At 24.7% G+C, this 25,319-nt stretch overlaps 2 protein-coding genes across 10 annotated transcripts; one reads left to right on the plus strand and one right to left on the minus strand.

Annotated features, from left to right (window-relative positions):
- Positions 1-694: 694 nt before the first annotated feature.
- Positions 695-7,987, minus strand: LOC112593243 (protein melted). Of its 3 annotated transcripts, none has more exons than XM_025337603.1 (15): positions 7,955-7,987; positions 6,998-7,092; positions 6,761-6,921; positions 6,136-6,280; positions 5,859-6,033; positions 5,635-5,798; positions 5,352-5,561; positions 5,102-5,268; positions 4,905-5,024; positions 4,735-4,835; positions 3,312-3,462; positions 2,936-3,194; positions 2,130-2,265; positions 1,536-2,059; positions 695-1,010 (listed from the first exon to the last, which is right to left on the minus strand). In XM_025337603.1, exons 2-15 carry the CDS (start codon positions 7,043-7,045, stop codon positions 765-767), a joined length of 2,607 nt encoding a protein of 868 aa, XP_025193388.1. In that variant the 5' UTR covers positions 7,046-7,092; positions 7,955-7,987; the 3' UTR covers positions 695-764. The 3 variants fall into 3 exon arrangements, with proteins under 3 accessions (XP_025193388.1, XP_025193387.1, XP_025193389.1); XM_025337602.1 differs by having other exon boundaries at positions 696-1,010; positions 2,936-3,233; XM_025337604.1 differs by lacking the exons at positions 6,761-6,921; positions 6,998-7,092; positions 7,955-7,987 and having other exon boundaries at positions 697-1,010; positions 2,936-3,233; positions 6,095-6,183.
- An 829-nt stretch (positions 7,988-8,816) lies between these two features.
- LOC112593140 (serine/threonine-protein kinase PRP4 homolog) lies at positions 8,817-20,350 on the plus strand. 7 transcript variants are annotated; one of them, XM_025337452.1, is made up of 20 exons: positions 8,817-8,853; positions 8,932-9,039; positions 9,286-9,496; positions 10,426-10,583; positions 10,656-11,080; positions 11,156-11,185; positions 11,343-11,496; positions 11,579-11,668; positions 12,432-12,519; positions 12,586-12,843; positions 12,941-13,182; positions 13,244-13,397; positions 15,160-15,297; positions 15,599-15,713; positions 16,043-16,149; positions 16,228-16,359; positions 17,867-18,040; positions 18,432-18,504; positions 18,864-18,948; positions 20,155-20,350. In XM_025337452.1, the coding sequence occupies exons 1-18, from the start codon at positions 8,849-8,851 to the stop codon at positions 18,441-18,443; spliced, it is 2,601 nt and encodes an 866-aa protein (XP_025193237.1). In that variant the 5' UTR covers positions 8,817-8,848; the 3' UTR covers positions 18,444-18,504; positions 18,864-18,948; positions 20,155-20,350. The 7 variants fall into 7 exon arrangements, with proteins under 7 accessions (XP_025193237.1, XP_025193235.1, XP_025193236.1 ...); XM_025337450.1 differs by having other exon boundaries at positions 18,879-18,948; XM_025337451.1 differs by lacking the exon at positions 20,155-20,350 and adding an exon at positions 19,583-19,601 and having other exon boundaries at positions 18,879-18,948.
- The last annotated feature ends 4,969 nt before the right edge of the window (positions 20,351-25,319 follow it).

A 25,319-nucleotide genomic window follows, 5' to 3' on the forward strand; every position in this document is an offset into this window, starting at 1 on the left:
TTCTTAACCATAAATAATGTGTTCACGATTTCACGTCGTATCAACCTCTATTGATACTTTGATATTAACTGGCAGAAGACAATATGACATTCAATTCGGAATCAATGAAAGGAAAATAATTGGCACACGGATTGCCTGCGACCTACGTCAACCTATTAAATTGTAACGAACATTTTACCGAATACTATCGGAGGATACCTGAGCGAATCGATCGTCAAGGAATTTCAGGAAACATAACGATTATTAGGTGGCTGTCTTGTGGAGCCAACTTCATTTTAGGGGAGAGTGAGACACGAGTATCAAAAGGTTTAAGGTAGTCATAGAATATTGAAACGATTTAATAATGCCAGATAAGAACTAGGAAGTGGGTTATACCAAATCATTTTTTAGTCTTTGCTTGTAATAGTACCTATTTCTAATTCATTGAGCAGCCAGGTAGTTGTTATTAATCCATGGAGTGTATGAATAGACCAAATTTCTTTTTTTAAATTATCATTAATTTATAGTAGTGAGGAATATGTAGATTTATTAGCATAGTAATAATTAGTAAGTATAATGTGTTAACATTTTTTAAATAAAATAAAAACACCTAGTTAAATAATAATACACTTTTAATTAATTAAAAAATATAAATAGTCATAACCAATCTATTTTAATAGAAATACAAATGGATGTCTTGTTCATTCATAATATTAAAATATCTTATTAATATAAATAATACTAGTTATTATTATAAAATATGTTATATTATATAATTTGTTCATTCATATGGTTGTCCTAACTAAACTTGAATTTCTTGAATTTGTGGTATCTTTTGAATGTGAATGTGCTACAACAACAGATAAACACTGTACCCATTCTTCAGCATTTTTACCACCTTTAGGTTTTAGTATAAGAGATTCTTCTCCAGTAAATATTTCAAAAGCTTTAGGTATGTTTCGAGCACCACGGCTTACTTTTACACTACGAATCTGATGAATGTCAATAGGAGTTCCTTCTTTATCATTTTTCTGTAACAAAAAACAAATAAAATGTGTTATAATATTTAATTGCATATAAAAGCATAAAATGAGATAATTTAAATAAGATGTTTATTTATAGATACAAAACAAAAATCAAAAGTAAAAATAAATTAATAAAATTGGTATAAAATTAATGCATGAAAAAAAAACTAAAGTTTATAAAGAACATACACCGTTTTGTAACTATGCTTAAATTTTAATATTTAAAAATGTGTTTAAAGTCAAGAAATTTAATATATTTTAATAAATAATTTTACATTAGAAAATTAATTTTTCAAAATTGTAGTATCATTAGAAAAATTTCCAAAACAATTGATTTAAATTATTTATTATATAATAACTACTTAAGTACTAGGAGTCTGAAAAATAAAAAAAATGAATTTTTTATTGGGGTTTTTTGGGAATAAGTGAAGAATTATATATTATAGTGAATGACACTCTACTTTTGTCCCTATTTCCGTGGCCCACTCTGTATTGAATTTAATAAATAATATTTAGTAAGTATTGACTTACTGAGCCTTTATAAGAGAGATGTGCTCCAGAAAGTGTAAAATATCGTGTTCTCCATCTCCTAAATATTCTCCACCTTCCTTTTTTTTCTTTTAACTGACCTTCAATTACTGGTTGACTATCTTGCAAAAAACCAACTGCGCGTTCTGGATGATTACATAAAAAACAACCCCAACCACCACCAGCATTTACACTACAATGTTCAAATACATCAAAGTAACCACTATTACGAAGTTCATTTAAAACAGCGTCCTGATCTTTTGTGCAAGGAAATGCTGAGGTTACCAATGTCAGAAATGGTCTAGTTTCACATTTAAGAATATCCCAGCAGTTTTTTAAGGCACTGACAGAAGGATGACGTGAACTAAGTGCTGACGATGATCTTGCTTGAAGAGCAAGAAACATAAGATGAATCCAAACACGAGGATGTCGTGTACGTACAGTAAATAAAGCACGATTGTAGAGGCAATGTTCACCTCGTCCTTCACAAGCAAAATGTAGTTTTGCTGTCTTTTTTGCTCTTCTTTCTAAATTTTAAATAAAATATAATTTTTTTTAAACAAATAATAAAAAATATAATAGTTATTCAATACAAACCTTCAATTGTGCATTTAGCAGGAGGTGGAATTCTAACTGAAACTTTTTCCATGTAAGCTTTAATTTTATCTAAATGTTTCTCACAAAAATGCTGCATAGTATCTCTCATTGGATATGGTTCAAATACACTTATTCTCTAAAATACAATAACATAAATAAATATTATGTGAATACTATAACGCTCATTATTTAAAAATCTATTAATGTTTTTGAAAATGTTTCTTTTTTTTATATTATATTTTAATATATTTTTAAGTTTTTAACTATTTTAAATGACAACACACGTTTTTAATTTCATATTCTGAAGCAGAATATTTTTGGAGTATTTCAATACTACATAGTAATTAAAATTCGGACAAGTAATTTATGAGTTATTAGTACTTAAAATTTGGGTATATGGAGTGGAACAGGAAATATTTGTCTATTACTCTACTCACTTATATTTTTAATTCTAATAACTTATATATTAATTGTACAAATTAAGATTATTATGTAACAAAATATTCCAAAAACATTCTGAGTCAGATTATGAAATTAATAATGTATGTTGTCATTCAAAAGAGTTAGAAACTTAAAAAATATTAAAAATATATATTTTAAAATTTTTCATTTGATTTGGACTAGAAATAATGTAAAAAAATATTTCTAAAAACATTAATAGATTTTGAAATAATGAATGTTTGGTAAAAGAATCATCTTGTATTATTATAAAATGTTTAAAAAAGTTTAATAAAATACATAAGCCTGCTCTTATAAGTATTTTATTTATTAATGGATTAGAATATATTATTTTTGTGTTTAATTACTTGAGAAACATTTGAATTAATTATTGTAACGCTGGTGTTGTTATTTCGTCTTGGAGTAACAGTTGAATAAATGCCTGTATTGACTCCACCGGGATCTACATTTAGACTTGGTCCACTTGATTGGATAGGTCCTTGAGAAGTTAAACTTTGATTTAACGGAGAACTTCCAGCAGTACTTAAAGGTCGAGAAACCGAGTTTTGCACACGTCCAGCCAAAGTTTGACTTAGTGAATTAGCCAATGAATCTTTAGAGTTTGTACTGTAATTGAAGTTTGTAGTTAATATACTTCCAGTTCCTCTTAAACAATAATACATTTCACAGTTAGATTAATTATAAAATAAATAATGTAGTTGAAATTTAAGTAAATAAACTTACAAAGGTGTAGTAACTGTTACACCTCCACTTGATATTTTATTTGTAGAAGGTTTATTACGGTTTGATGTATTAGCAATACAAATTTGATTAGAGCTTAATTTAGTCATGCTTTTATGCAAACCTCCAACTGACCCAACTCTACTACCAGATGCTAAAAAATAATATTTAATAAATTTAATTTATGCAAAATTCTTTAATATTATATAAATCACCCTAAGTTCAAAAATGAATAATATTTTATATAATACACACACATTTGATGATACAAATCAACAGAGCTCTAGATAACTCTACAAACAATATAGTATATTAAAAACTAAGCAAACCCAATATTCTTCCCTAAAATACTCGAGCCCTGAAGAAACTTAGATATAATCAAAAAAGAAATCATCCCGACGCGATTTGATTACAAATACTATATTATGGGTTGTTCGTATTGCTGTACATTACGACTTCCGACTTTGAAAAAAATTGTATATTTTATAAACAGTATATCAACAACTTTTTTAAACTGTGACTGATTCACAAATATAATTAATTTTTATAATTTTCAATAAAACCAATAGTTTTAACACTTGAAAATTTAGAAAAGGCTAACTTTCAAACAATATAAAAATTATTTAATGACTTTATGAGATTACTACGGTTGAAATAGTATAATTATATGTCATAGATGCTATCCCATTTATAATCAAATTAAACAAAGCACTGAAATTGTTTTATTTTAAACCAATTCACATTAGAAAAACTTATGCATTAGCTAAAATTTTTGAACATAAATTAAGTAAAGGCGGTACAGGTAAAACAATAATTTAACTTTAAGTATTATAAGGAATATTAAACGAAAAAATAAACAAAAATAATAAAAACATTAAAAAGTTGTCACATGAGGGCAATTTTTGTTTTAAATATGCACATGAAGTGTCTTATGATGTAGAAAGAAGTTTTTCTAAATATAATTTTATGTTATATGAAATTGAAGAAGTTTTTAATTTGAAAATCTTAAATTACATTTTTTGTATTGGTAATTGTTCCATAATCAATATTATGTTTTTTGTTGTTAATTTTAATTATATTTTTTATTTCTTTTACTTCTCTTATTTGATTTTATTTACTTTATAAATTTTGTAATTGTTTTTAATATGTTTAGTCTTACTTAGTGAGTAATAAAGGTTTTAATTGCATATTTTTGAATTTGTATGTGCATATTCAACAATATTTTTTGCATGAAAATCTGAATCTTAATTATAAATAATAAATACATAATATAATATATATGTAAATTATTGTACAGCAACTAGGTGAAGAAAGCAACATCTACAACACCAGTTCATATTTATTATTTATTAACATTGTTTCTGATAATTTCTATGCATATTATTGATAAACTGAACAATTGTTATAATATAAATATTTTTTTTACCTGCATTTAACCGTGTCATACTACGATGAGCGTTTGAAGATTGTAATCTTCCAGTACTACGACTATCTGCCATTAATCTAGGCCTTGGCGTAATCACAATTCTGTTAAAAAAAACTTTCATTATTCCTATGAAAATTTTTAAATTAAATGTGTATTGTACAAAAATTAACCTTGAGTTTCTTCCATTATTATCTGTTTGAGTTGTTCTAGTAATATTTGAATTTGTTGGTGATTGATTTCCACCAACTTTGACTATAGTTATTCCACCAGATATTTGATTTACATGAGATCTGTAAAAAACAATTATTGTTGATTAGTTAGAACTAATCAATACATTTTTAATACTAATACAAAAACTGATAATTACTTGGTAGTTCGACTGATTTGTATAACTCCATCTAATATCTTATCAGTAAATAAAATTGGAAAACAGGAACATAGAAATGTAGCTTCTCGTACTAATAGACTTTGACTTCCTCGATCCACTTTAGCTAAATGATCCATAATAAAATTTAATGCTTCTTGTGCTTTTGTCTGTATAAAAAAACAATACAATTTGTTATTTTATTCAAGGTTTCAAAATTAAATAATAATAATAATAATAATAATTACAAGACCTTATTTATTTTTCCAACAGCTGATAAAACTTGAGCAGCAATACACAGAGCATTTGGATTACATTCAGCAGCTTTTTTAATTTTTAGAACATAATCAGATAAAAGTTGTGGTTGGTTTTTTGCTAAATTAAGAAAAACTTGTAATGTAGGAATAACCGTTTGAGATGTACATAAATACTCGCACAATTGTGGCAAACTAGCTTCCAATAACTAAACATTTTTTTTAAATTATTAGTTATTTTTCCTATAATTAAATATGATTATATCATAGAAGTATACTTACAGAAGGTTTATTGTTGGCTATAAGAGAGCAAAGTTGTAACAAAGCCAACTTTTCAGTGAGTTCACATAAAGGAAGTAACGAAACTAAAGCCATTGCATGGTCGTGAATTGGATCTCTTGTTACTTCATAAATCTGAGGAAGGACTCGACATAATGGATAATTACCTATAATGTTACATTATTAAGTAAATTTTGCGTAATTATAAATCTGTTTAAAATAACTACCTGAAATTATAGAATCTATAATAAGTTGTATATGATTTGATAGTAATGGAGAGTTGTCAATTGCTGCAAGTGATAGATATGACGCCATGTTTCTCGATAGTACTTTATTTCCTTTATGTAAAAATTTCACAGCTACCGGTAATACTCTTTTCATGACTTCTTTTTTGCTATAATTCTAAAATAAATATTATGTTTGTGGATTTTAACAATTATTTTTCACAAATAAATATACATACCTAGCCCATTTTTAAATTTTTAATTATAATTGTATACTAACAAGAAACATGCAGGAAATTATGTCTGATGAAATTTTAGCATGAGGTGGATCTTCTTCCTTTTGTGATGGTTTAAGATTATGATTAAGACACGATTCCAGTAATGTAACCAGGGCTTCAGCATGCCGCTCCATTGATCCCGTTTCTCTAACAAATTAAATAGACCTTACATTAATTTAAAAATATTAGAATAGGTATACTTTAAATTTAATTGATTAATTTCTCTAGATATTAAAACAAGTACTAAAATTAGATGAATAATATTTGATGTATTTTGATCAGAAATTTTTTAAGAATAGCTTAATTTAAAATTTAGTTTATATTAGTTTAATTCAGTCACTAATGTGTTCTGTGTATAACCAAACTTTCCAAATAAACCTTACACAAAAAAACCTACTGTTCCTATCCACAGCTAATGATTTTAGTTGCTGGGCTTAGGAAAAAAAAAAAAATTATGAAATTATACATTATAATCGAGTATAAAACTATGTACAATGATAAAAATGTATAATATAGTATTAAATAAAATAATAAATATGGGACAAGTCAAATGTATTAATTATCAATTATTCTTTTATTTATGCAACTTAAAATAATATTATAATACACATATATAATATATAATACCTAATAGCAGTGGTAACTCTAGTGATGCATATTTCAACAACACTTTGATCATTGTCGTTGTATACATAATCAGGTAAGCTCGTGATCTCACAAATTATATTAATGACTTCAGATAAATCATTTACAATAGCATCATCAGGAACAGTAAATAAATCACCAGCCTGTAAATAGTATAAATTAATTATATTTTTAATAAGAGTTCAAATAAACAAAAATTCCCTAATAAGCAAATTATACCTTAGACAAATCTTTGTAGTTCAATACTTGTGTAAACAGTTCATGCATTTCTTATAATTTTAAATACAGCTAGTTTCAAAATTCTACAAAAATAACTAAATAACAAAAATTTAGATGTACAAATGTGAAATATTAATGACTCTTAAATAAATATTATGCAATACAAAATCTACAAATTAAAATTTTAATATAAATTTATAAATATTGATTATATGTTCAGTAGTAGTAATATTATTCATATAAATACTTTTAAAATTATTTCTTAGATAAAACTAAAATCAGTTGAAATTATTGAAAAAAAATTATTGTAAGAATCGGCATATTTTTGGGGAGAGGTAAGGTTCAACTGTCATAAATATTTTGTTAAGTAGGTACAGAGAAAATTTATTTAAATCTTCCTTTCCCCCTACAAAAAAAAGGAAATTTAAAAATATGCCACTGATTGAAGGTAAACCAACTACTTGAAAATGTAGATATTTTTGTTAAATATTGAAATAATATTTATAAATTTATTTTTATTATTATTAGAGTGACTGATTGGATATAGCTTAATTTCGTAATACAATATACCTAGCTTCTTAATTTAATGCTATTAACTTTGGGTTCAATATAGGTATATTAAATTATTTGAGGTATAAAGTATAACTAGTAGTAAAAAGTAAATAATAGATATTTGTATTAAATATATTTGTCAATTGATGATTATTAATAATTTTAAGCAGTTTGTGATCAAATGATAAAGAAAATATAAAAATTAGGTACTACTACTTGTAAAATGAGAATCATTTTTAAATGCTAGATAAAGAAGCATGCATGAGCACTATATATTTTAAATTAAAATTATCTAAATTTCTTAATAAATTGTGAAATCAAAAATAGGTGCTAAAACAAATTTTTTTTTGCATTATCATGGTATTATATTAGGTACTAATTGGATATTATTAAACAACTATTTACCTATGAATAAAATCTCTTGAAATTATTTAAATCACCAATAAAAAAAATAAAAAAATTGGTTAAAGAAAATACACAATTTAGAAAATAGAAAATTATAAAAAATAAGTCTACAAGCACCGATAATACTTAAAGTGAATGGATTCGAAGATCAATACTCTAATTAGCATGAGTAGATTTTTGAACTAATATCTTACTCATAACAAAATTAGTTTACAATTAATAATTAATAAACAATAATATTTTTATATAAAAAAAATAGAAATATTGAAATGTTGTGATATCGGAAACTCCACGTTATAAGATTGATACTACTACAGTAGAACCATATTTGGAAGTCATTAGTTATTTTATAGTCTTTTATAATAATTATAATTTAAATTTTTCTAATAACGTTGTTAATTTAGATAACTATCACTAAAATGTAGGAAAGTTAAAAAGAATTATGACGATATACATATTTTTTAGGTTTATATAAATGATGTGTATATGACCTCATTTCGATAAATTTGAATGTTGGTAACTCTATGTATTTTACATTACTTTTAACTGAAACTACTATATAACATAATATCGTAAACAAATAATAGGTAGGTAGGACGTAGCCTCACTCCGTACTTCTATAGGTAGTCACATACTATGCACACATCTTTTTCTAGCGTTATGGCTCAACTCTATAAAATAAAAAAGTGGGTTTGATTTTGTTCGTGTCCAAAATGTTGGTGTGATAGGAATCATTATTATTGTTGTAACTTGTTTTATGTGACTGTGATTTTATTTTGTGTAAGTTTATAGTTTATTGTTTTATGTACGCGAAATAACAATATCTTTCATGAAATACTAAAAACCATTTTGAGCCGTTTATTGTTTTTTTTTTATTTTCTTCCATCGACAAACATGGCGTAAGTTAAATTTTATTAAATGTGGGTGTTTTCATTCCTTCATTATTTTTAACTTGCTTTTTTTAAAATAAATTATAGAGTTGACAGTATGTCGGATGATTCTTCTGCAGACTCTGGTAAAGTAATCGATAACAGTCGATTAGATAAGAAGAAAAAGAAAAAGAAACATAAGCATAAAAGTGAACGGTAAATTTAATATTGACTTGGTTATTATATACTAAATATTGACAACATTAATTATATTACATTGTAGGTACATCGATTATTAGTTTATTTAACCACATGGTTTTGAGTATAATATCAATTAATTACATTTTTAGTTTAATAGTCTATAACCTGTATGAACTAAATATGTTTTAACTTTAGAAAATATGTAATTTAATTTTAGAAGTATAATTGTTAGCTAATAGTTAAGTATTCAATTATTTCCAGAAAACATAAAAAATCAAAGAAAGAAAATGGAGAAACCAAATTAAAGGATAAGAAAAAATCGAATGGTGATTATGTTCAGAATGGTAAACAAAAAAGACCACCATCTCCACCACCACTTGATAGTAAAAAGAAAAAAATTGAAGCACCCATAATAACAGAAATCAATTTGGATGAAGAAGAAATGAATTTAGAAGAATTAATTAAGCAAAAGGTATTTATTTTTTAAATACAAATAAAACATTTGATGGTTATGTGTAGGCTCTGAACCTTATGTATTTATGAATAATAATTACATACATTTGTACCAAACAATTTTTATAAAAAAAATGTAATAGTTTTTTTTTTATTATTTTTATTAGATATAATTAAAATAAATATTGAATTTAAAGACTTTATTCAAATTATAAATGTCTAAAGGTTCTTAATTTTTTTATTATTTCTTTTATAACATCTTTTTTATTGTTAATTTATTGATAGAGATAGTTCTTTAAAAATAGCTATTTAGCTTCCTAAGAAATATGCAAATGTATGAAGATTTAAAATCTGGTTATGTGTATCCAACTGATTTTAAACTGATCTGTATTTGAATATGAAAAAAACCTACTAAAATATTTAAATCAATACTTTTTTTATGATTATTGCTATAATTCATAATATATGCCATTTATTGATAAAGATAAATGTATGATGCTTTATTTATTTTTATTTATTCATATGATCAAAGTTTTGTAAAATTTTATGAAAAATTTTTTTTCAGATTAAGTCGGACTATTTTGTATGTCATTTTAAAATATTATTTCATCCAAATCAGTTCTAATTTTTCAAAATTGATATTATCAATAAATTTTTGCATTTTTGTAATACTAGTTTATTAAATACTTATAAAAATGAGCCTATTTAAATAAATATGATGTTTAGATGTTTTTTACATATCAATAAATATTATCCTATGATAATATTTGATATGTATATATATATTTTAATATATATATATTTTGATATAATAACTAAGATTTTCTATTTAATGATAATTAATTACTTATTTTGGAATATTAATACAATATTTTAAGTTTGTAATATTTAAATTAAGATTGCATAATTGAATAATAGTTTAAGTATAATGTTAATTACTATGTTTAGGCTTTACTTCAAGCAAGATTAGGAGCTTATTTATCAGAATCAGAAGAAGGTGATAAAATCAATAAAAAAAAGAAGTTAAGTGCTAAAAAATCAGTTGAAACCATTAACTTAGTTGATGATGAATCAGATGAAGAATACAAAAATAAGATTTGTGAACGGTATGCTTGTAATAAATTATATAAATGATTTAATATTATATTTTATTAGCTTAAATTTATTTTATTTTATAGTGTAAGGAGCCCATTAAAACGTCATCATAGTTCTAGTCAAGATATCAAGAAAACAAGAGATAGAAGTGTAAGTAAAGACTTAATTCATTCAAAGTCAGACCGTATGAGAAAAGAAAAAGAACGTGAAAAAGAAAGAGATCGTGATAAGGAATATGACAGATCTCGAGAAAAAGATAAAGACAGACAAAGAAAAATCAAACACTTGGAAGATGAAAAAAGACGTGAAATTAGACGAAAAGAAGAAGAAATTAAAAAAAGAGAAGATGATTTAAGGAGGCGTGAACAAAGAAGACGAGATGAAGAAATAAAAGAAATAGAAGAAGAAGCAAAAAGACGAGCAGAAGAAGTTAGAAGACGAGAAGATCAGATTAAGCAACGTGAAGATCAATTAAGACGAAGACGTGACCGTATTAAAAGTCCTATTTGTAAGTATTGATCATCTTAAAATGATTTAAAAATTATTTTCACTATTTTTATTTACATTTTTTTCTTTCTTAAAGCTATTAGAGACCGTGCAAGAAGTCCACCTGGTAAGATGTGTATATTAATATATTTTTAAAATTGATAGATTATATGTTTTTATAAATTATTGCTAATTTATGATTTAATTTTCATAAACCCTTATATTTTTTTTCATTACTTTATAAATAAAATATAATATATTTTACTAATTTATTTTTATTATAGCTTCTAATAGATATAGAGACCGTGATCGAGAACGTGACCGGGATAGAGAGAGAGAGAGGGACAGGGATAGAGATAGAGATAGAGACAGAGAAAGGGATAAGAGATTTAATAGAAAATATGACAGAAGATCACATAGTAAAGAAAGATATTCTAGGTAAGTGTAAGTTTTAATTACAATTTGCATTAATTTGTGAAAATAATTTAAATTTAATTAATTATATTTTTTATAAATATAGATCTCATAGAGGTAAAGATAGAGGAGATAAATATAAAGACAGTTTTTCTGAAGGTCTTAAGCGAGATGATAAGTCATCTTCAGATTCTGAGTGAGTATATTTTAAACTAATTACACTATTATTTCTTTCATATTATGATGTGTTTAAAAATAATTTAAATAATATACATTGTTGTTTTACAATAGTTTAATTTTTTAGCAAGTTTTGCATATAAAATATTGTAAATTAAAAATGCTTATGACTCATTTAAAATATTAAATTATTGTAATAACCCACATACAAACACAGAAAATGTTCTTACCATCAAGTTTCATTATAGGTCAATTTACTCTAATTTTTAAACTTACGAAACTAAACCTAATCTGCTGAACATAAATTGTTAATGTTGTTATGCGCTGTAAGACAGAGACAACAAATGTCTGTGTACTGTGTAGCGTCCCCTTAATCATATGAAGTGAATTCTTGGGTTTCATGAACTAGTGATAGTTTTGTATTGTTTAAAACACTGGTTCCCAAACTAGGGGGCATGTCCTCCCCACATTGCTGGAGAAACAAACAATTACTACGAAATACAATTTTTATTTTAAAATGTAGAGAAAAAAAATTAATTGATTGGTTCCTTTTATCCGTTATCAATAACAGATAACCGATAAATTATTATCAACAAAAAAAATAGTCATTCCTAATATTGTATAGTTTATTTATAAAGTATACGAAAAAAGGTAATCGACTTTTTTTCGATTTATAGGAAGTGGGCATGAGATTTTTGAAAATTACAAAGGGGCGTAGAATAGAAGATATTGAGAACCACTGGTTTAAAGTACATTTTATAATAAAATTATTTATTTTATAGCATTGATGTAAATATAAATATTGCGGAAGATGAAAATGAAGAAGAAATTATTGAAAAAAGAAGAAAGCAAAGAGAAGAGTTATTGAAAGTAAATTTTAGATTGTACTTAATTTCAATAATTATTTAATCTTATTGAATTGAAATTGTTATTTAGAGGTTAGGAGCAAATAATAGTAATTTGCATAGTGAAGATTCTATGAATCCTTCTCCACATGGAAGTTATGCAACTGAAGCATCTATTCAACATTCTCCAGAACCTCCATCTCCTAAAGAAACCGATAGAAGATTAAATGATTCTGATTCAGCAACAGATAAAGAAACCATAAAGCCTGATCATGTTATAAATCCTGATTTAATAAAAGGCAAATGGGATATGTTTGCTGAAGCTGATTCATTTCATGCTACACAACATGTAATTTATTAATTTGTACAATATTCTTTAATCTTTGTACTTAAACTATTCAATTATTTTATAAATATGAATTAATCTTTTTATAATTTTTATTCAGACTCCTCAACCAGATGGTATATCCAATGGAAACAAGAGTGTACCAGAAAATCCTTCTTTAACTGACAACTGGGATGATGCAGAAGGATATTATCGTGTAAGAATTGGTGAAACAATGGATTCACGTTATACTGTCTATGGATATACTGGGCAAGGAGTATTTTCTAATGTTGTTCGTGCTAGAGATGCTGCTCGTGATAATCAAGATGTAGCTGTTAAGATTATAAGAAACAATGAAATTATGTGAGTAATTTTACATAGTTATCATTGATAATTATAATTTTTGTACTTAATTTTGATTCAGGCATAAAACAGGATTGAAAGAATTAGAAATTCTTAAACGGTTAAATGATTCAGATCCTGACGATAGATTTCATTGTCTACGTTTATACCGTCACTTTTTCCACAAGCAACATTTATGCATGGTTTTTGAACCACTCAGTATGAATCTTAGAGAGGTAAAGTAAACTATATAAATAATATTTATTTTATTTCATCAAGATTTTAGTAAAATATTTAAAAGAAATTAAAATGATAAAATGTAATTAATTGTAGTTAGAAAAGTGGTGTGAATGAAAAGTGTCTGCTGGCAAATTATGTTGGCAACCTGTTTTCCAACCAGGGATTTTCAGTCAGTCACCTGGCAGGTGGTTACTGGTTAGTAAACATCTGGTGGCTTTGAATAACATACATAATTTCTTGATCAAACTTCTACAGTATAATATAATCAAATATATTGCTTGCTTTTAAAATCCTCCATTGATAGCATAGGCTTAAGCTGTCACTTTTCATTCTCCTAAAGTCTTCCCAACTATAAGTGAAACAATTTAGTTGAAAATTTAAAAAAAATACATCAGAAATTAATATAAAACTTCATTTATATTAGATTTTAGTAGTGTATATCAGATCATGAACCTAGTTGTATGCATGGGATAATTTAATCACACATTAAAATAAAAATAAACTTTTAACTACATTTTATTAAAATATTATAAATTTTTTTTTTGTATTGTTGAAAAGTATGTTAATTATTATGTATAAATTTATAGTTTTTAATCCTTATTATATAAACAAAAATAGTACTTTGACCCCTTTAAAATATACGTGCTTTGATATTCTATACTTGCTATAGATACATTAGTATAAATAATTAATGGGATAAATCTGCTATATACAGTACATTAAATTGTATAAGTCATAGACAATAATATAAGTTTTTTTTTACTTATATTTCTGTGTATAATTAAATGTATTTAATATAGAGAAAAAGAAACTTATGAAGTGCAATGTATTATACAATAGTTTTAATCAGATAAATGGAATTACACATAATTGTAGTCTAATGAATTTTAGTATAGAACATACATTGACCAATAGAAAAAAATGTGATCATTATACATATATCATGAGAACATGACGTATATCATTTGACAAAGAGTTTGACCAGTGAGTGAGGAAAGGACCTAAAATAATATAGGCCCTTTTTTCAATAGAAGGTAAAATATGGATTTAGTGAAAACCTGAATTCTTGAAATTGGAAATTCAAAATCCATGTTTTATTCTAAATTTGGTTTTTATGTTTTGAAACATTTGAATTTGTATTTCCAATATTTAAAATAGTTTAGCTATTTTATACTTATACTAAAAAAATTGATTTTTTATTTAGAGTATAGAAATCTACAATTTCAAACCTGAAATTCATAAATCTAAAATTCTGGTTTCATATACTAAAATCTAGATTTGTGTCTCATCACTTCTATAGTACTTTATAATGGAGCGTAAGATAGATGTTAGTTAAATATGATATTCCATAGCAACTTTTTTAACACTGGTATGTACTAGGAATTACATATTTCAAATAACACTTATAAATATTTTAAGACTTACATTTTTTCCAACTTAAAGCTATTTTACCTCCATACAGTTGTCAGTATGTGGTCTGCTACAATAATGACTATATTATGATAGTACACTTTAATTGAGTATAGAAAATTCATTAAATAAGATAGTTATAAAAAATATGAATTATGGATTATATTATCCTGCACATGTTACTAATGGTTCATAAAAAATAACTGATAAATGCGTACTTATCAATTTAGTAATAGTTTTGATTGAAAAACTATCAATTATTTTTATTACACATGATAGAATTTATTTTTGAAAAATATTTGTTTAGTTAAATTTTTTTTTTTTTTTTTGTATTCAAAACTATTATAGGTGTTGAAGAAGTATGGAAAAGACATTGGATTACACATTAAAGCTGTTCGTTCATATAGTCAGCAGTTGTTTTTGGCATTGAAATTGATGAAAAAGGCAAACATATTACATGCTGACATCAAGCCTGATAATATTCTGGTGAGTTTTTTACTAATATAAATTTAGAATTTAGATTTAAGTTGAGCAAGACGGAATTCCAGGATTTAGCTATTAATTTCTGGCCAATGTCATTGCAAAATTATGATCATAATATTGACATTATTTGCCTTTTGGTAATTAGGTATTACCATGTCCAGTTCAACTATGATACAACTCCTTGGAAAAATTTATTTGTGTGGTCTGCAGTTCCTGCGAATCTCATACTCCTGGTTATAATAACAAAAAATGAAACATTTATATTATTTTTTTCATAAATATATTACTTTTGTTTCAACTTTAGGTTAATGAAAGTAAGTTAGTATTGAAATTATGCGATTTTGGATCTGCATCACACATAACTGATAATGAAATTACTCCATATTTGGTCAGTCGATTTTATCGGTCTCCTGAAATAAGTAAGTTTTTTATTGCTTTATCAGTAATCCTTAAATATTATCAGTGGTTTCTACCTAAAATTATATAAATCAATTATTTGAAATAAATTTAAAAGTATATTATTTTAAACTCAAATTATTACAAATTATTTTCATATATAACTTATCCTATTTTCATTAATGTAAATGTTAATTATTATAAATACTTAAAAAAAAATAGGTTATTCAATATAAATTTGTATATAGGATCTACTGTTAAAAAAAGTTTTATCAGATGTACTTCAAAGATTTTAAGAACTGCTGATTTATTAGTATTATTATATAAGTTTAAACTATGGATGTTATTTTAGTTTTAGGTATTCAATGTGAATTTGGCATTGATATGTGGTCTGCTGGTTGTACTATCTATGAACTTTATACTGGAAAAATATTATTTCCTGGAAAAACCAATAACCAAGTAATTGCAGTGATGGATTATTTTACTTAATAGTTAATGATTATAAACCTTATAAATGTAAATTATTTTTAATATTAGATGTTGAAATTCTTTATGGATTTGAAAGGAAAAATGGCTAACAAAACTATTCGAAAGGGAATGTTCAAAGACCAGCATTTTGATAGCAATTGTAATTTTCTGTATCACGAAGTTGACAAAGTTACAGAACGAGTAAGAAATATTTTATTTAGGTTACATTATACATTTTAATGATAGAAATGTTTTAACTTATAAGTAGTAGAGTAAATTAATATTGATTAAAAATAATAAAATAACTATTATTATGGTTTATTTAAAATTAAATTAATCAAATTAATGTTATCTATAGTGTTTCAAGTATACATTAGATTAATTAATTAAATTTATTTTGTCAAATTTATAATATTATAATTGATAGCAACTTAATTCAAATACACGCAAAACGGAATTCCAGAATTTATTTATTTATTTCTGGCCATTGTCTTTGCAACATTAATTATATAATTTGTGTTATTTATATTTTAATAATTAACTATTATTATTAAAAAATTTTAAAATATATTACAAATTCACTTAAAATACTTTGGATGTATGTTTAAGTATATAATATCATGATAGGTGATGAATGTTGATTTTTAAGTTTGACCATATTCTAGTTTCAGAGTAATGAATGGATTAATTTTATAACGTATTTTTTTTTTTAGTATCACCTTTTTTGGAATAGTAAAAGTAGTTTGATATTTTCAACTTATTTTTTTAAGAGTTAGGGAAGTTACTGTACTAAATTTTTAGTACTTTTCAAAATAATAGGCAAACAACTAAAGTATCATGGAAAAATTTGAATTTTTACACATAATTAGTACTTGACAAAATTAATTTTGTTATTTTGATGGAACTGAAAATCAAATAACTTTGGATACTTGAAATTTTCATCAAATGTTTAAATTAACTTGTATATACATTCATTTATATATGCACATAAGACTTTAAAAATATTTTGACTCTTAAATATTTAAAGAAATTTTTTTTTTGTTTATATGTCAATAAAAAACGTAGCAGTTATTCTAAAATTCATATCTAAGGTTTGAAAAATTAGCACTAAGTTCCTCATAACTTGTTATCTTTGGAATCACATTTTTTTTTATCCAAAGTTAATTCAAATTTAGTATAAACATTGCAGTAACTTACTCTCCTCAATGAAGTGGTATACTTGTAATGCTTACTGTACAGTAAAGTGATTATCTACTTTTTCTTAAAACTTTTTTTAAATACATTATTGATAATTTGGTTGGTTGTTGAACAGAATACTTTTGATTGAATTTTTATTAACTCTTACAATGCTGTTTATGTTTGATTACTTTTAATTAATAGTTAGGACTAAAATGTCTACCTATTTTGTCTTGAATAAGAGATGATTACTGTATGATTTTGTAATTGAATTACAAGCAATACGGAATTCCAGAATTTATCTGTTAAATTTTGGCCAATGTCTTTGCAAAAACAATTTATAATATTTATAACATATGTTTTAGTAAACTATTGTTATTAAAGTTTCTTTAAATTATAAAATATTTTTTACTAGAAATTAAATTGCTTAGTTTAATTTAAATAATAATTAGAATAGTTGGGAATCATAAAATAAATAAACTTGAGTTATTATTATTCTTTTTTTTGATTTATTTGAATTTTTTTTTTTTAGGAGAAAATAATAACTATGTCTTCAATAAATCCTAGTCGAGATTTACACAATGAATTATTGGGAAATCAAAAATTACCAGAAGACCAAATTCGTAAAGTCGGACAATTGAAGGATTTGCTTGATAAAATATTGACTTTGGATTCTTCAAAACGCATTGGCATATCACAGGCTTTGGTACATCCGTTCATATCGGAAAAAAATTGATCAGTGCGCGTAGCTATGCTTAGAAAAATTAACTTGAAACACTGATTTTTTTTTGATTCTGTCGAGTCAAAATATAAAACTTATTAGAAATTTTCATATTTTAAATTATTTTTCACTTACATTATTTTGTACACAATTATTTTTCTTTTCAACTATAAATATAAATATAATTTTACCTCAAATTGGTCCTTTTATGACCCTTTATATTGTAGTTACAAGATGACAAAATATTGTTGATAATAAAGTACAATTTTGAAAAATAATCTTAACATTTCCATTTTGTATTTTATTTATTCCGTGTGTTGATATTATTCTATTCAATAGAATTCTTTCTATCTAACAGTTTTTGTTTGTTTTACAGAATGAAAGATAACTTGAAAAATCACACAACACATAGGAATTGACAAAATCATTTCTCCTCCAATGTTTATTTGGTAATTAAATGATAATCAGGAAATCTAAATTTAAAACTTTAATTAGAAAATGTTAACACCAATACTTAAGTTAATTAAATTTCCTATAATAGTTTCCTTTTATGAATGTTGGTCTATACTTGATTGGTTTGTGGCAGTTCCAGATTTGAATTGAATTTGATTGAATCTAGAATAAGGTTTAAAAATAAAACTTAAATCATGTACCTGATATTAGATTTATTATTCAATTTTCTAATCATTCTTAAATGAGAAATTTCTTTAAAATATCTGGAGTTGTCACTAATAAGGAATCTCAAAAAACCTTACCCTTAAACTATGTAGGTTATAGTAAATATTTACAGTTTTAATTTCTTTGTAAGTCGTTCATTTTTCAGGGTTACCAAACAGAAATAGTGAGGGGCAAATCAGAATGGCTATGTGTATCCATAATTGGTATCTATACAGGTAACAAAATGAAATATTACATTTAAAAATGGATTAATTAGTAATTTGGAAATTATTTCAAATACTTAAACTACAGGCGAGACTTATTACTTATATATAATATTTCTATATATTGAAATTATTGTAGTGAAATTATTCCATAATTTTCATTGATAACATACCATTGTTTACCTTAAAAATTGTACTCTACTAAGTACCTATTGTAATAGGTTATAAGTGAAATGTATTGTGATTTGTGGGTATTACATAACATTCATTTAATTACATTTTTTTTTATTGTTTCATGACAAATTTATTTTATAATTAAATTTTTTTCTCAGAAAATAATATGAGTAAAAGTACTCAAAAAAAATTTCAAAGTTCTTTTGACAGAAAAATTTGTATTTTTGTAACAATAATCAATACCATAAATCGTAAGAAACAATAAAAACTTAATTATTGTAAATTATATTAAATTTGAGGTTTAATATACAAAGGGTCAAGGACCAATATCAATTTTTTTTTTTTAAATTCATTCAAAATTAAAATTAATAAATAAAGAAAAACATTAATTAAAATTAATAATAGTGTGTTATTACAGTTATTAGTAATATAAAATATTAGTTAATATTTATTTTTTTAATTTTTATTACAGGTTAAACCCAAATGTCAAAAAACAGTTTATAAATAGGATTATATTAAGTTAATATACTCTCAATAATTATTAATTAATATGCTAAAGGTTGTGTAGGATTATGAAGCTTTACTCTTGATAATTTTTTTAGATGTTGTTGGATCTTTATAGCCCTCATATCATATTATATTGTCTTATGGTAATATTTTAAAGTATTGTTGGTAAAAAATAATTATATAAACGGTCATTTATTTTAATATTATTAATAATTAAAATTTTTTAAATCTTAGAAGAACTGATAGGAAATTATTAAATAGGATTTCAAAACCACTGATGAAATTTAACTTGTTATAGAAAAATAAAATAATTACTAAAAAACTAATTTTTAGTAGTTGGTATAAATACCAGTTTATTTGAACTAATGTGAATAACTTAGAGTTAAGCTATAAGCAGGACTCGAAATGTATAGCACTATAAATGTATATTCTTAGCATCTTAATATGCACTTAAAAACACCAAATTAAGAGCAAAAAATTGGTTAATATGCAAAATAAAATTGTCAACAAAATTTTAATTTTTTTTTTTTTTTATAGAATATGGTAGTAGGTATTAAGAAACTGTAGTTATTTGGTCAGCTCTGCAACGTAAAGATGATGAATCCAATAATTTCACTACAATGCGTCTCACAAAAATTTTATAAAAATAAGCAAATTATTGGATATGAATAGAATAAATTGTCTGTCATCGATTATAACAATTAATGTATCTACTACATATTTATATATATATATATCTATATTTATATATACTACTTAAAAATCAAAATATACATGTTTTTATTTGCATATTTGTATACTTTATTGGATTTATATTGTTTATTTCCTTTATTACATAAAAGTATGCTTATAAATAGCATTTAAAATTCTAAATTAGTAAAATCTACATATGTATAAATTAACAACATAAAGTTTCTTATACATCAGGAAAGTGTGAAACACATTTTTGTCTTACTTTTAGTGTTCTACGACTTACCAAAAATAATATGCAATTGCTTAAACTTCTGAGTACTTATTAAGATTTATCATTTTATATTTTACCCAAATAAAAAAATAATTCTGTTATTAGCACTAAGTTTTAGAAATCTACTCGTTATTAGGTAAAAATGTTTCAAAATATTTATGTAGCACTGTGGTATAGATTATTTTTTTTAATATTACCAACTTCTCATTAATAAATTATAAGTTTATAATGTAACAACTATAAAATATTAATCATTCTTTACTCAAAGTCTTCAAATTGTCATTAAAGAGTAGAGAGTTGTAAATTTAATGTAATAATTAAGTTAAATTTTAGGTAGGAGCTTTTTTTCATTGAAAATAAAGTTACCATTTAAAAAGCAAGAAATCAGACTAACAAATCCGTTAAACCGCCTTGGACATTATTAATATATTTTTTTTCACAAAAATCATTATTTCACATATTTAATTTATAGTGGTCTTGTTAAAAGGTATATGAAATACTTAGAAATTAAAAAATCAAACTTAGATTATGTCTATAGATAACAGTAAAATTGTAAAGATTTCTTCTATTTAACAGTACTTAATAATACTTAATATACTTAATAATTACTTAAAAGCAATATTTTAATTCTTTGAAGAATATCAGGTATGAATAAGTACATGCATATATAATTATTTTGCCAAGAAATATACTATTTAACTATAATGAAAAAATATTTATTAACAGTCAAACACTTCTTTAAATGTTCAGTTTAACACATGCACACTTACTAGCTGTTGACAGTTTTGACAAAAGACAGATCTTTCTTGGTTATTTTTTTTTACAATTTAATTTTTACAGATTATAAAATTTAAAATAAAACTTATAATTCATAAAACATGATGAAATATAACACTATGGTATTTTAATAACTTGATCATGCTTATGGCCTTGACGTTTTAAAGTAGTGTTACTTTAACACTTTAATCTATGCAGTACGCAGTAGTTCACTGTTATATTGTTATTGTATGCCTGCTAATAATTTGTAACTAACCAGTAAGCATAGCCTCATAGGCTAAAGATATATATTTATTATTAAAATATACTGTTGTTTTATTCATTGTTTATATTCTAAACATTTCAAATATCTGGAAAAGAATAATGGAATTTTATTTTTATGTGTTTGGGGGAGGGTAGAGCTTTGAATTATTTAAGGAAGTTAAGCCTCTCCATAACACATAAACCAGACTCCCCTACATTTACATAACTCCTTAAGTAATAGCAGCTGTCTATACTAAATTTGAGGATAAAAATCAAAAATAAATAATTCAAAATTAGTTTTTATATTTAATATTTTATTAACAAAAACAATTATTTTATGTTTAAAAGTGATATTTATGGTGTAACGTAGACACTTAGTATTTTAACTGTATGCCAACTCACAAATTTATACCTATACACACGTAATGAAGTTAGCCATACAAATTTAAATTCTAATCACTAACCGAAATATTTATTAAAACCTTTTGCTTTATGTTTTTTGGAATAATTATTTTAATTATTGTAAATTGAATCAATATAGAAGATATTAGGCGCACAAGAATTATTGTCTCCCAAATCTAAGTATCTAGGTGAATGTAAAAATTCAAGTTTACCAATGCTTTCGGATGCAATTTGAGAACACCCAAACAGTAGGTATCTATTGAATTGCCATCTATAGGACACCTTAATTATATTGATATGTACAATAGTTTGTAAGATGTCCGTATTTTTAAAAATTATTATTTTTAATATCATACAAAATTTCCCGGAGAGATTAATTTTTCTAATAGTATTTGTGTATTTTCTCGTTTCCGGTCATTAATAATTAAGATATTATCATCTGTTCATCTTACTCGGAAGATTTGTTTGTGAAATTTTTACCGTAAACAATTACGCTTTTTGGTCATCAGGCAATGATTTTTTATAGACATTTTAATTTCAAATTTGAACGAAATAACTTCTTTATAAATAAATAATATTAATAATTTTGTTATGATTTACAAACATGCATGTCAATTTTTACGTATATTATAATTAATTATAATTTATATATTTTAATATAGAATTTTACTATACTCAATAATATTTTTGATTTCTTTTAAAATATTATTAACTATTTATATTACGAATCTATTTTTACTGTTTACGGTATTTATAGAAAAATTATGTTATATTTTGAGTTGTACAAATTTTTAATAGGTAGGTATAATCTGTACATTATACAAATATATAATATAAAATAGTAAGCTGACTGACGGATCTATCAATGCACAGCTCTAACCATTGGACGCATCGGCTGAAATTTGGTATACAAATAGCGGTTATGACGTAGGCATCCGCTAAGAAAGGATTTTTAAAAATGTAACCCCCCGAGGGAGTTGAAAAGGTTGAAAAGTGTATAAAAATAGAAAAAAACCGTCTAGCCGAAACCTCCGGAGCTACGAGTATGAAATTTGATCAGTAGTTTTGTTTCATGACGTAGACATCAACTTTTAAGACATCTATACAAATAAAGTATGTTTAAAATTAAAATTAATTAACTAAATCAAGGTTACTTCCTGAATTTCGATTTTAACGTGTGTATGCAATCGTAGTTGTCTGGACTATGTTTGTTAGAAAACATTTTCGATTTAAGGTGTGAGTTATCAACAATTCTAGAAAACAGTAAAAGACGTCGTCGAATTCATAAATACTTTCAGAATTAAAATCGGACCACAGATAGTATGTTTAATTCACCTCCGCTCATTGATCTAAACATTTTAACCGAACAAAAATCACGCACGTTTGCAGGTCCTTTAATGCGCCGTCGGATCGGTTACGGGTTAAGTCGTGCACAGGACAGTAGGCCAAAATGGTCAGTGGGTCAGTGGGCAGAGGGCTAGTCCGTCGCATAGATTTTACAATAAACTATTTTATTTTATAAACAATGGTGTGCAGTTGCTGTGTTGGGAACACTATTATGGTTTCGTCGCGTTTAAAGGTTGTACTTCAACGGTAGATGGCGTTGACGTTATCGTCCACCCGCGCTGTCAGAATACTACCTATATAACAAAATAATAATTACTAAAACGCCCGGATAGAAATAATAATATTATTATATTCAGATTTTACAGTTCGGATTCTTTTTGGTATATTCGGTGTTCACGAAGTAACTAAAAATATTTGTTTTTTTTTTTTTTTTTTTTGTTCATCCCCTTGCGTATATCTTTGATTTTTAGTAATACTTATACCAGAGGTTCCCAACATTTTTTACTTGACGGCGCACTTGATCGTTTTTAAAAAATTTCACGGCACATTTAAATAAATAAATAATAATAATATATATTATACATAATGCCATATTTATAAAATAATATATTGTTTTTATTAAATGATACGAATTTAATGTGATATTTGAGAGTTGTGTTTTTTTACGTAATTCCTCTATTCGGGGTGAAACAGTTGAAACAGCAATACATAAATCACGTTCAAAAAAATCTAAATTTTAAATAGATTAAGTTTGATTAGTTCGATTTAAATTTTTTTGTGTTACGAGTGAAATCCGATATAAGACGAAAACAAATATAAAAAATCTTGGAAAACAATTATCTCAGAAAATTTATCAAATCAGTCTATTTACGTATGATATCTAAAATTAATGTTATTATTTATTATAAATATATATTTTTTTAAATGCATATTTTAAGGTTTTTTAGGGCACGAAGTCCCCAGCCCTAGTTATTACAGTATTTAATACCCGTATCGGGTACTATCGGATGTATAATATTATAGCTGTTTTATCTGAACATTTATTAATTTTTATTTTCAAGGGATTTCGAAGTCAATGTTATTATAAATATAAATCTTAAGTTTGATCAGGTATTATATTTAGTACACATAATAAGATAAAAAATTACAGGGCACACCTGAATAATTATAGATATGTTGCGGCACAGCGGTTGGGAATCCTTAACTTATACGTAAGCCTAAGATATAAATAAAAATATCTTAAGTACTTAATAACTGCTTTGATTTTATATTTTTATAACATAATATATTCTAATATTCTATATATAATCAATGATAACTGTCGAGAACAAATGCTTAATTTTCTTCTCTTAAAGGCCAGACAGCAGTGATTATATTTTATTTATAGGTATTTATTTGTCACCGTTTTTTTATTTTTATGGTTTCCACGGTTCGTATATCATTGACTAGTGATTACCAACTTCAAACTTTGATTATAAATATTTGAATATCAGGAACGCATATAAAAAAATATTTCCGTCTTGGTTTAATATTATTATGTTTTTTATATATATTACGTTTGTGTATAATGTTATTGTTAAATGGTATATAACTATTTTCGAAAAAAAGTAAGGGCTCAGGTATTAATATTTAGCGATGAGTTTCTATTAAAGAATATGAGTTCTGATTTTTCCCAGTCCGTATAGCTGAATAAAATTGTACTATGGTAGGTACATATTATGTATAAAGTATAAACATAATATTAAATATCGTTTAAAAAAATATTTCATAACGTACAACATAATATAATATCTTATAAATATATTTTCATAAATTGTTAGTATTAATTTGTAGTTTTAAGTAGTGGTAATCTACAAACATATATTATTATTACGTCATGTATTATTCGTAATTAGGTAATGTTAGAGCCAGTTAATAATTTATCTTTTTGTTAATTATTTTTAATTTAAATGAAATATTATTCAAGGGA

The sequence above is a fragment of the Melanaphis sacchari genome, unplaced genomic scaffold (assembly GCF_002803265.2).
Source record: "Melanaphis sacchari strain LSU unplaced genomic scaffold, SCAv2.0 Contig1_pilon_pilon, whole genome shotgun sequence".
In the NCBI taxonomy this organism is placed as follows: domain Eukaryota; kingdom Metazoa; phylum Arthropoda; class Insecta; order Hemiptera; family Aphididae; genus Melanaphis; species Melanaphis sacchari.

Excerpts from the sequence above, each read along its gene's own strand:
- LOC112593243 (XM_025337602.1), bottom strand. The coding sequence starts at position 7,045 with ATGCATGAACTGTTTACACAAGTATTGAACTACAAAGATTTGTCTAAG. Across the intron at positions 6,281-6,760 it reads AGAGTTACCACTGCTATTAG|AGAAACGGGATCAATGGAGC; the intron begins GTATTATATATT and ends TTAATTTGTTAG. Across the intron at positions 5,025-5,101 it reads CAAATCAGTCGAACTACCAA|ATCTCATGTAAATCAAATAT; the intron begins GTAATTATCAGT and ends TGTTTTTTACAG.
- LOC112593140 (XM_025337449.1), top strand. Across the intron at positions 9,497-10,425 it reads AAGAATTAATTAAGCAAAAG|GCTTTACTTCAAGCAAGATT; the intron begins GTATTTATTTTT and ends TACTATGTTTAG. Across the intron at positions 12,844-12,940 it reads CATTTCATGCTACACAACAT|ACTCCTCAACCAGATGGTAT; the intron begins GTAATTTATTAA and ends ATTTTTATTCAG.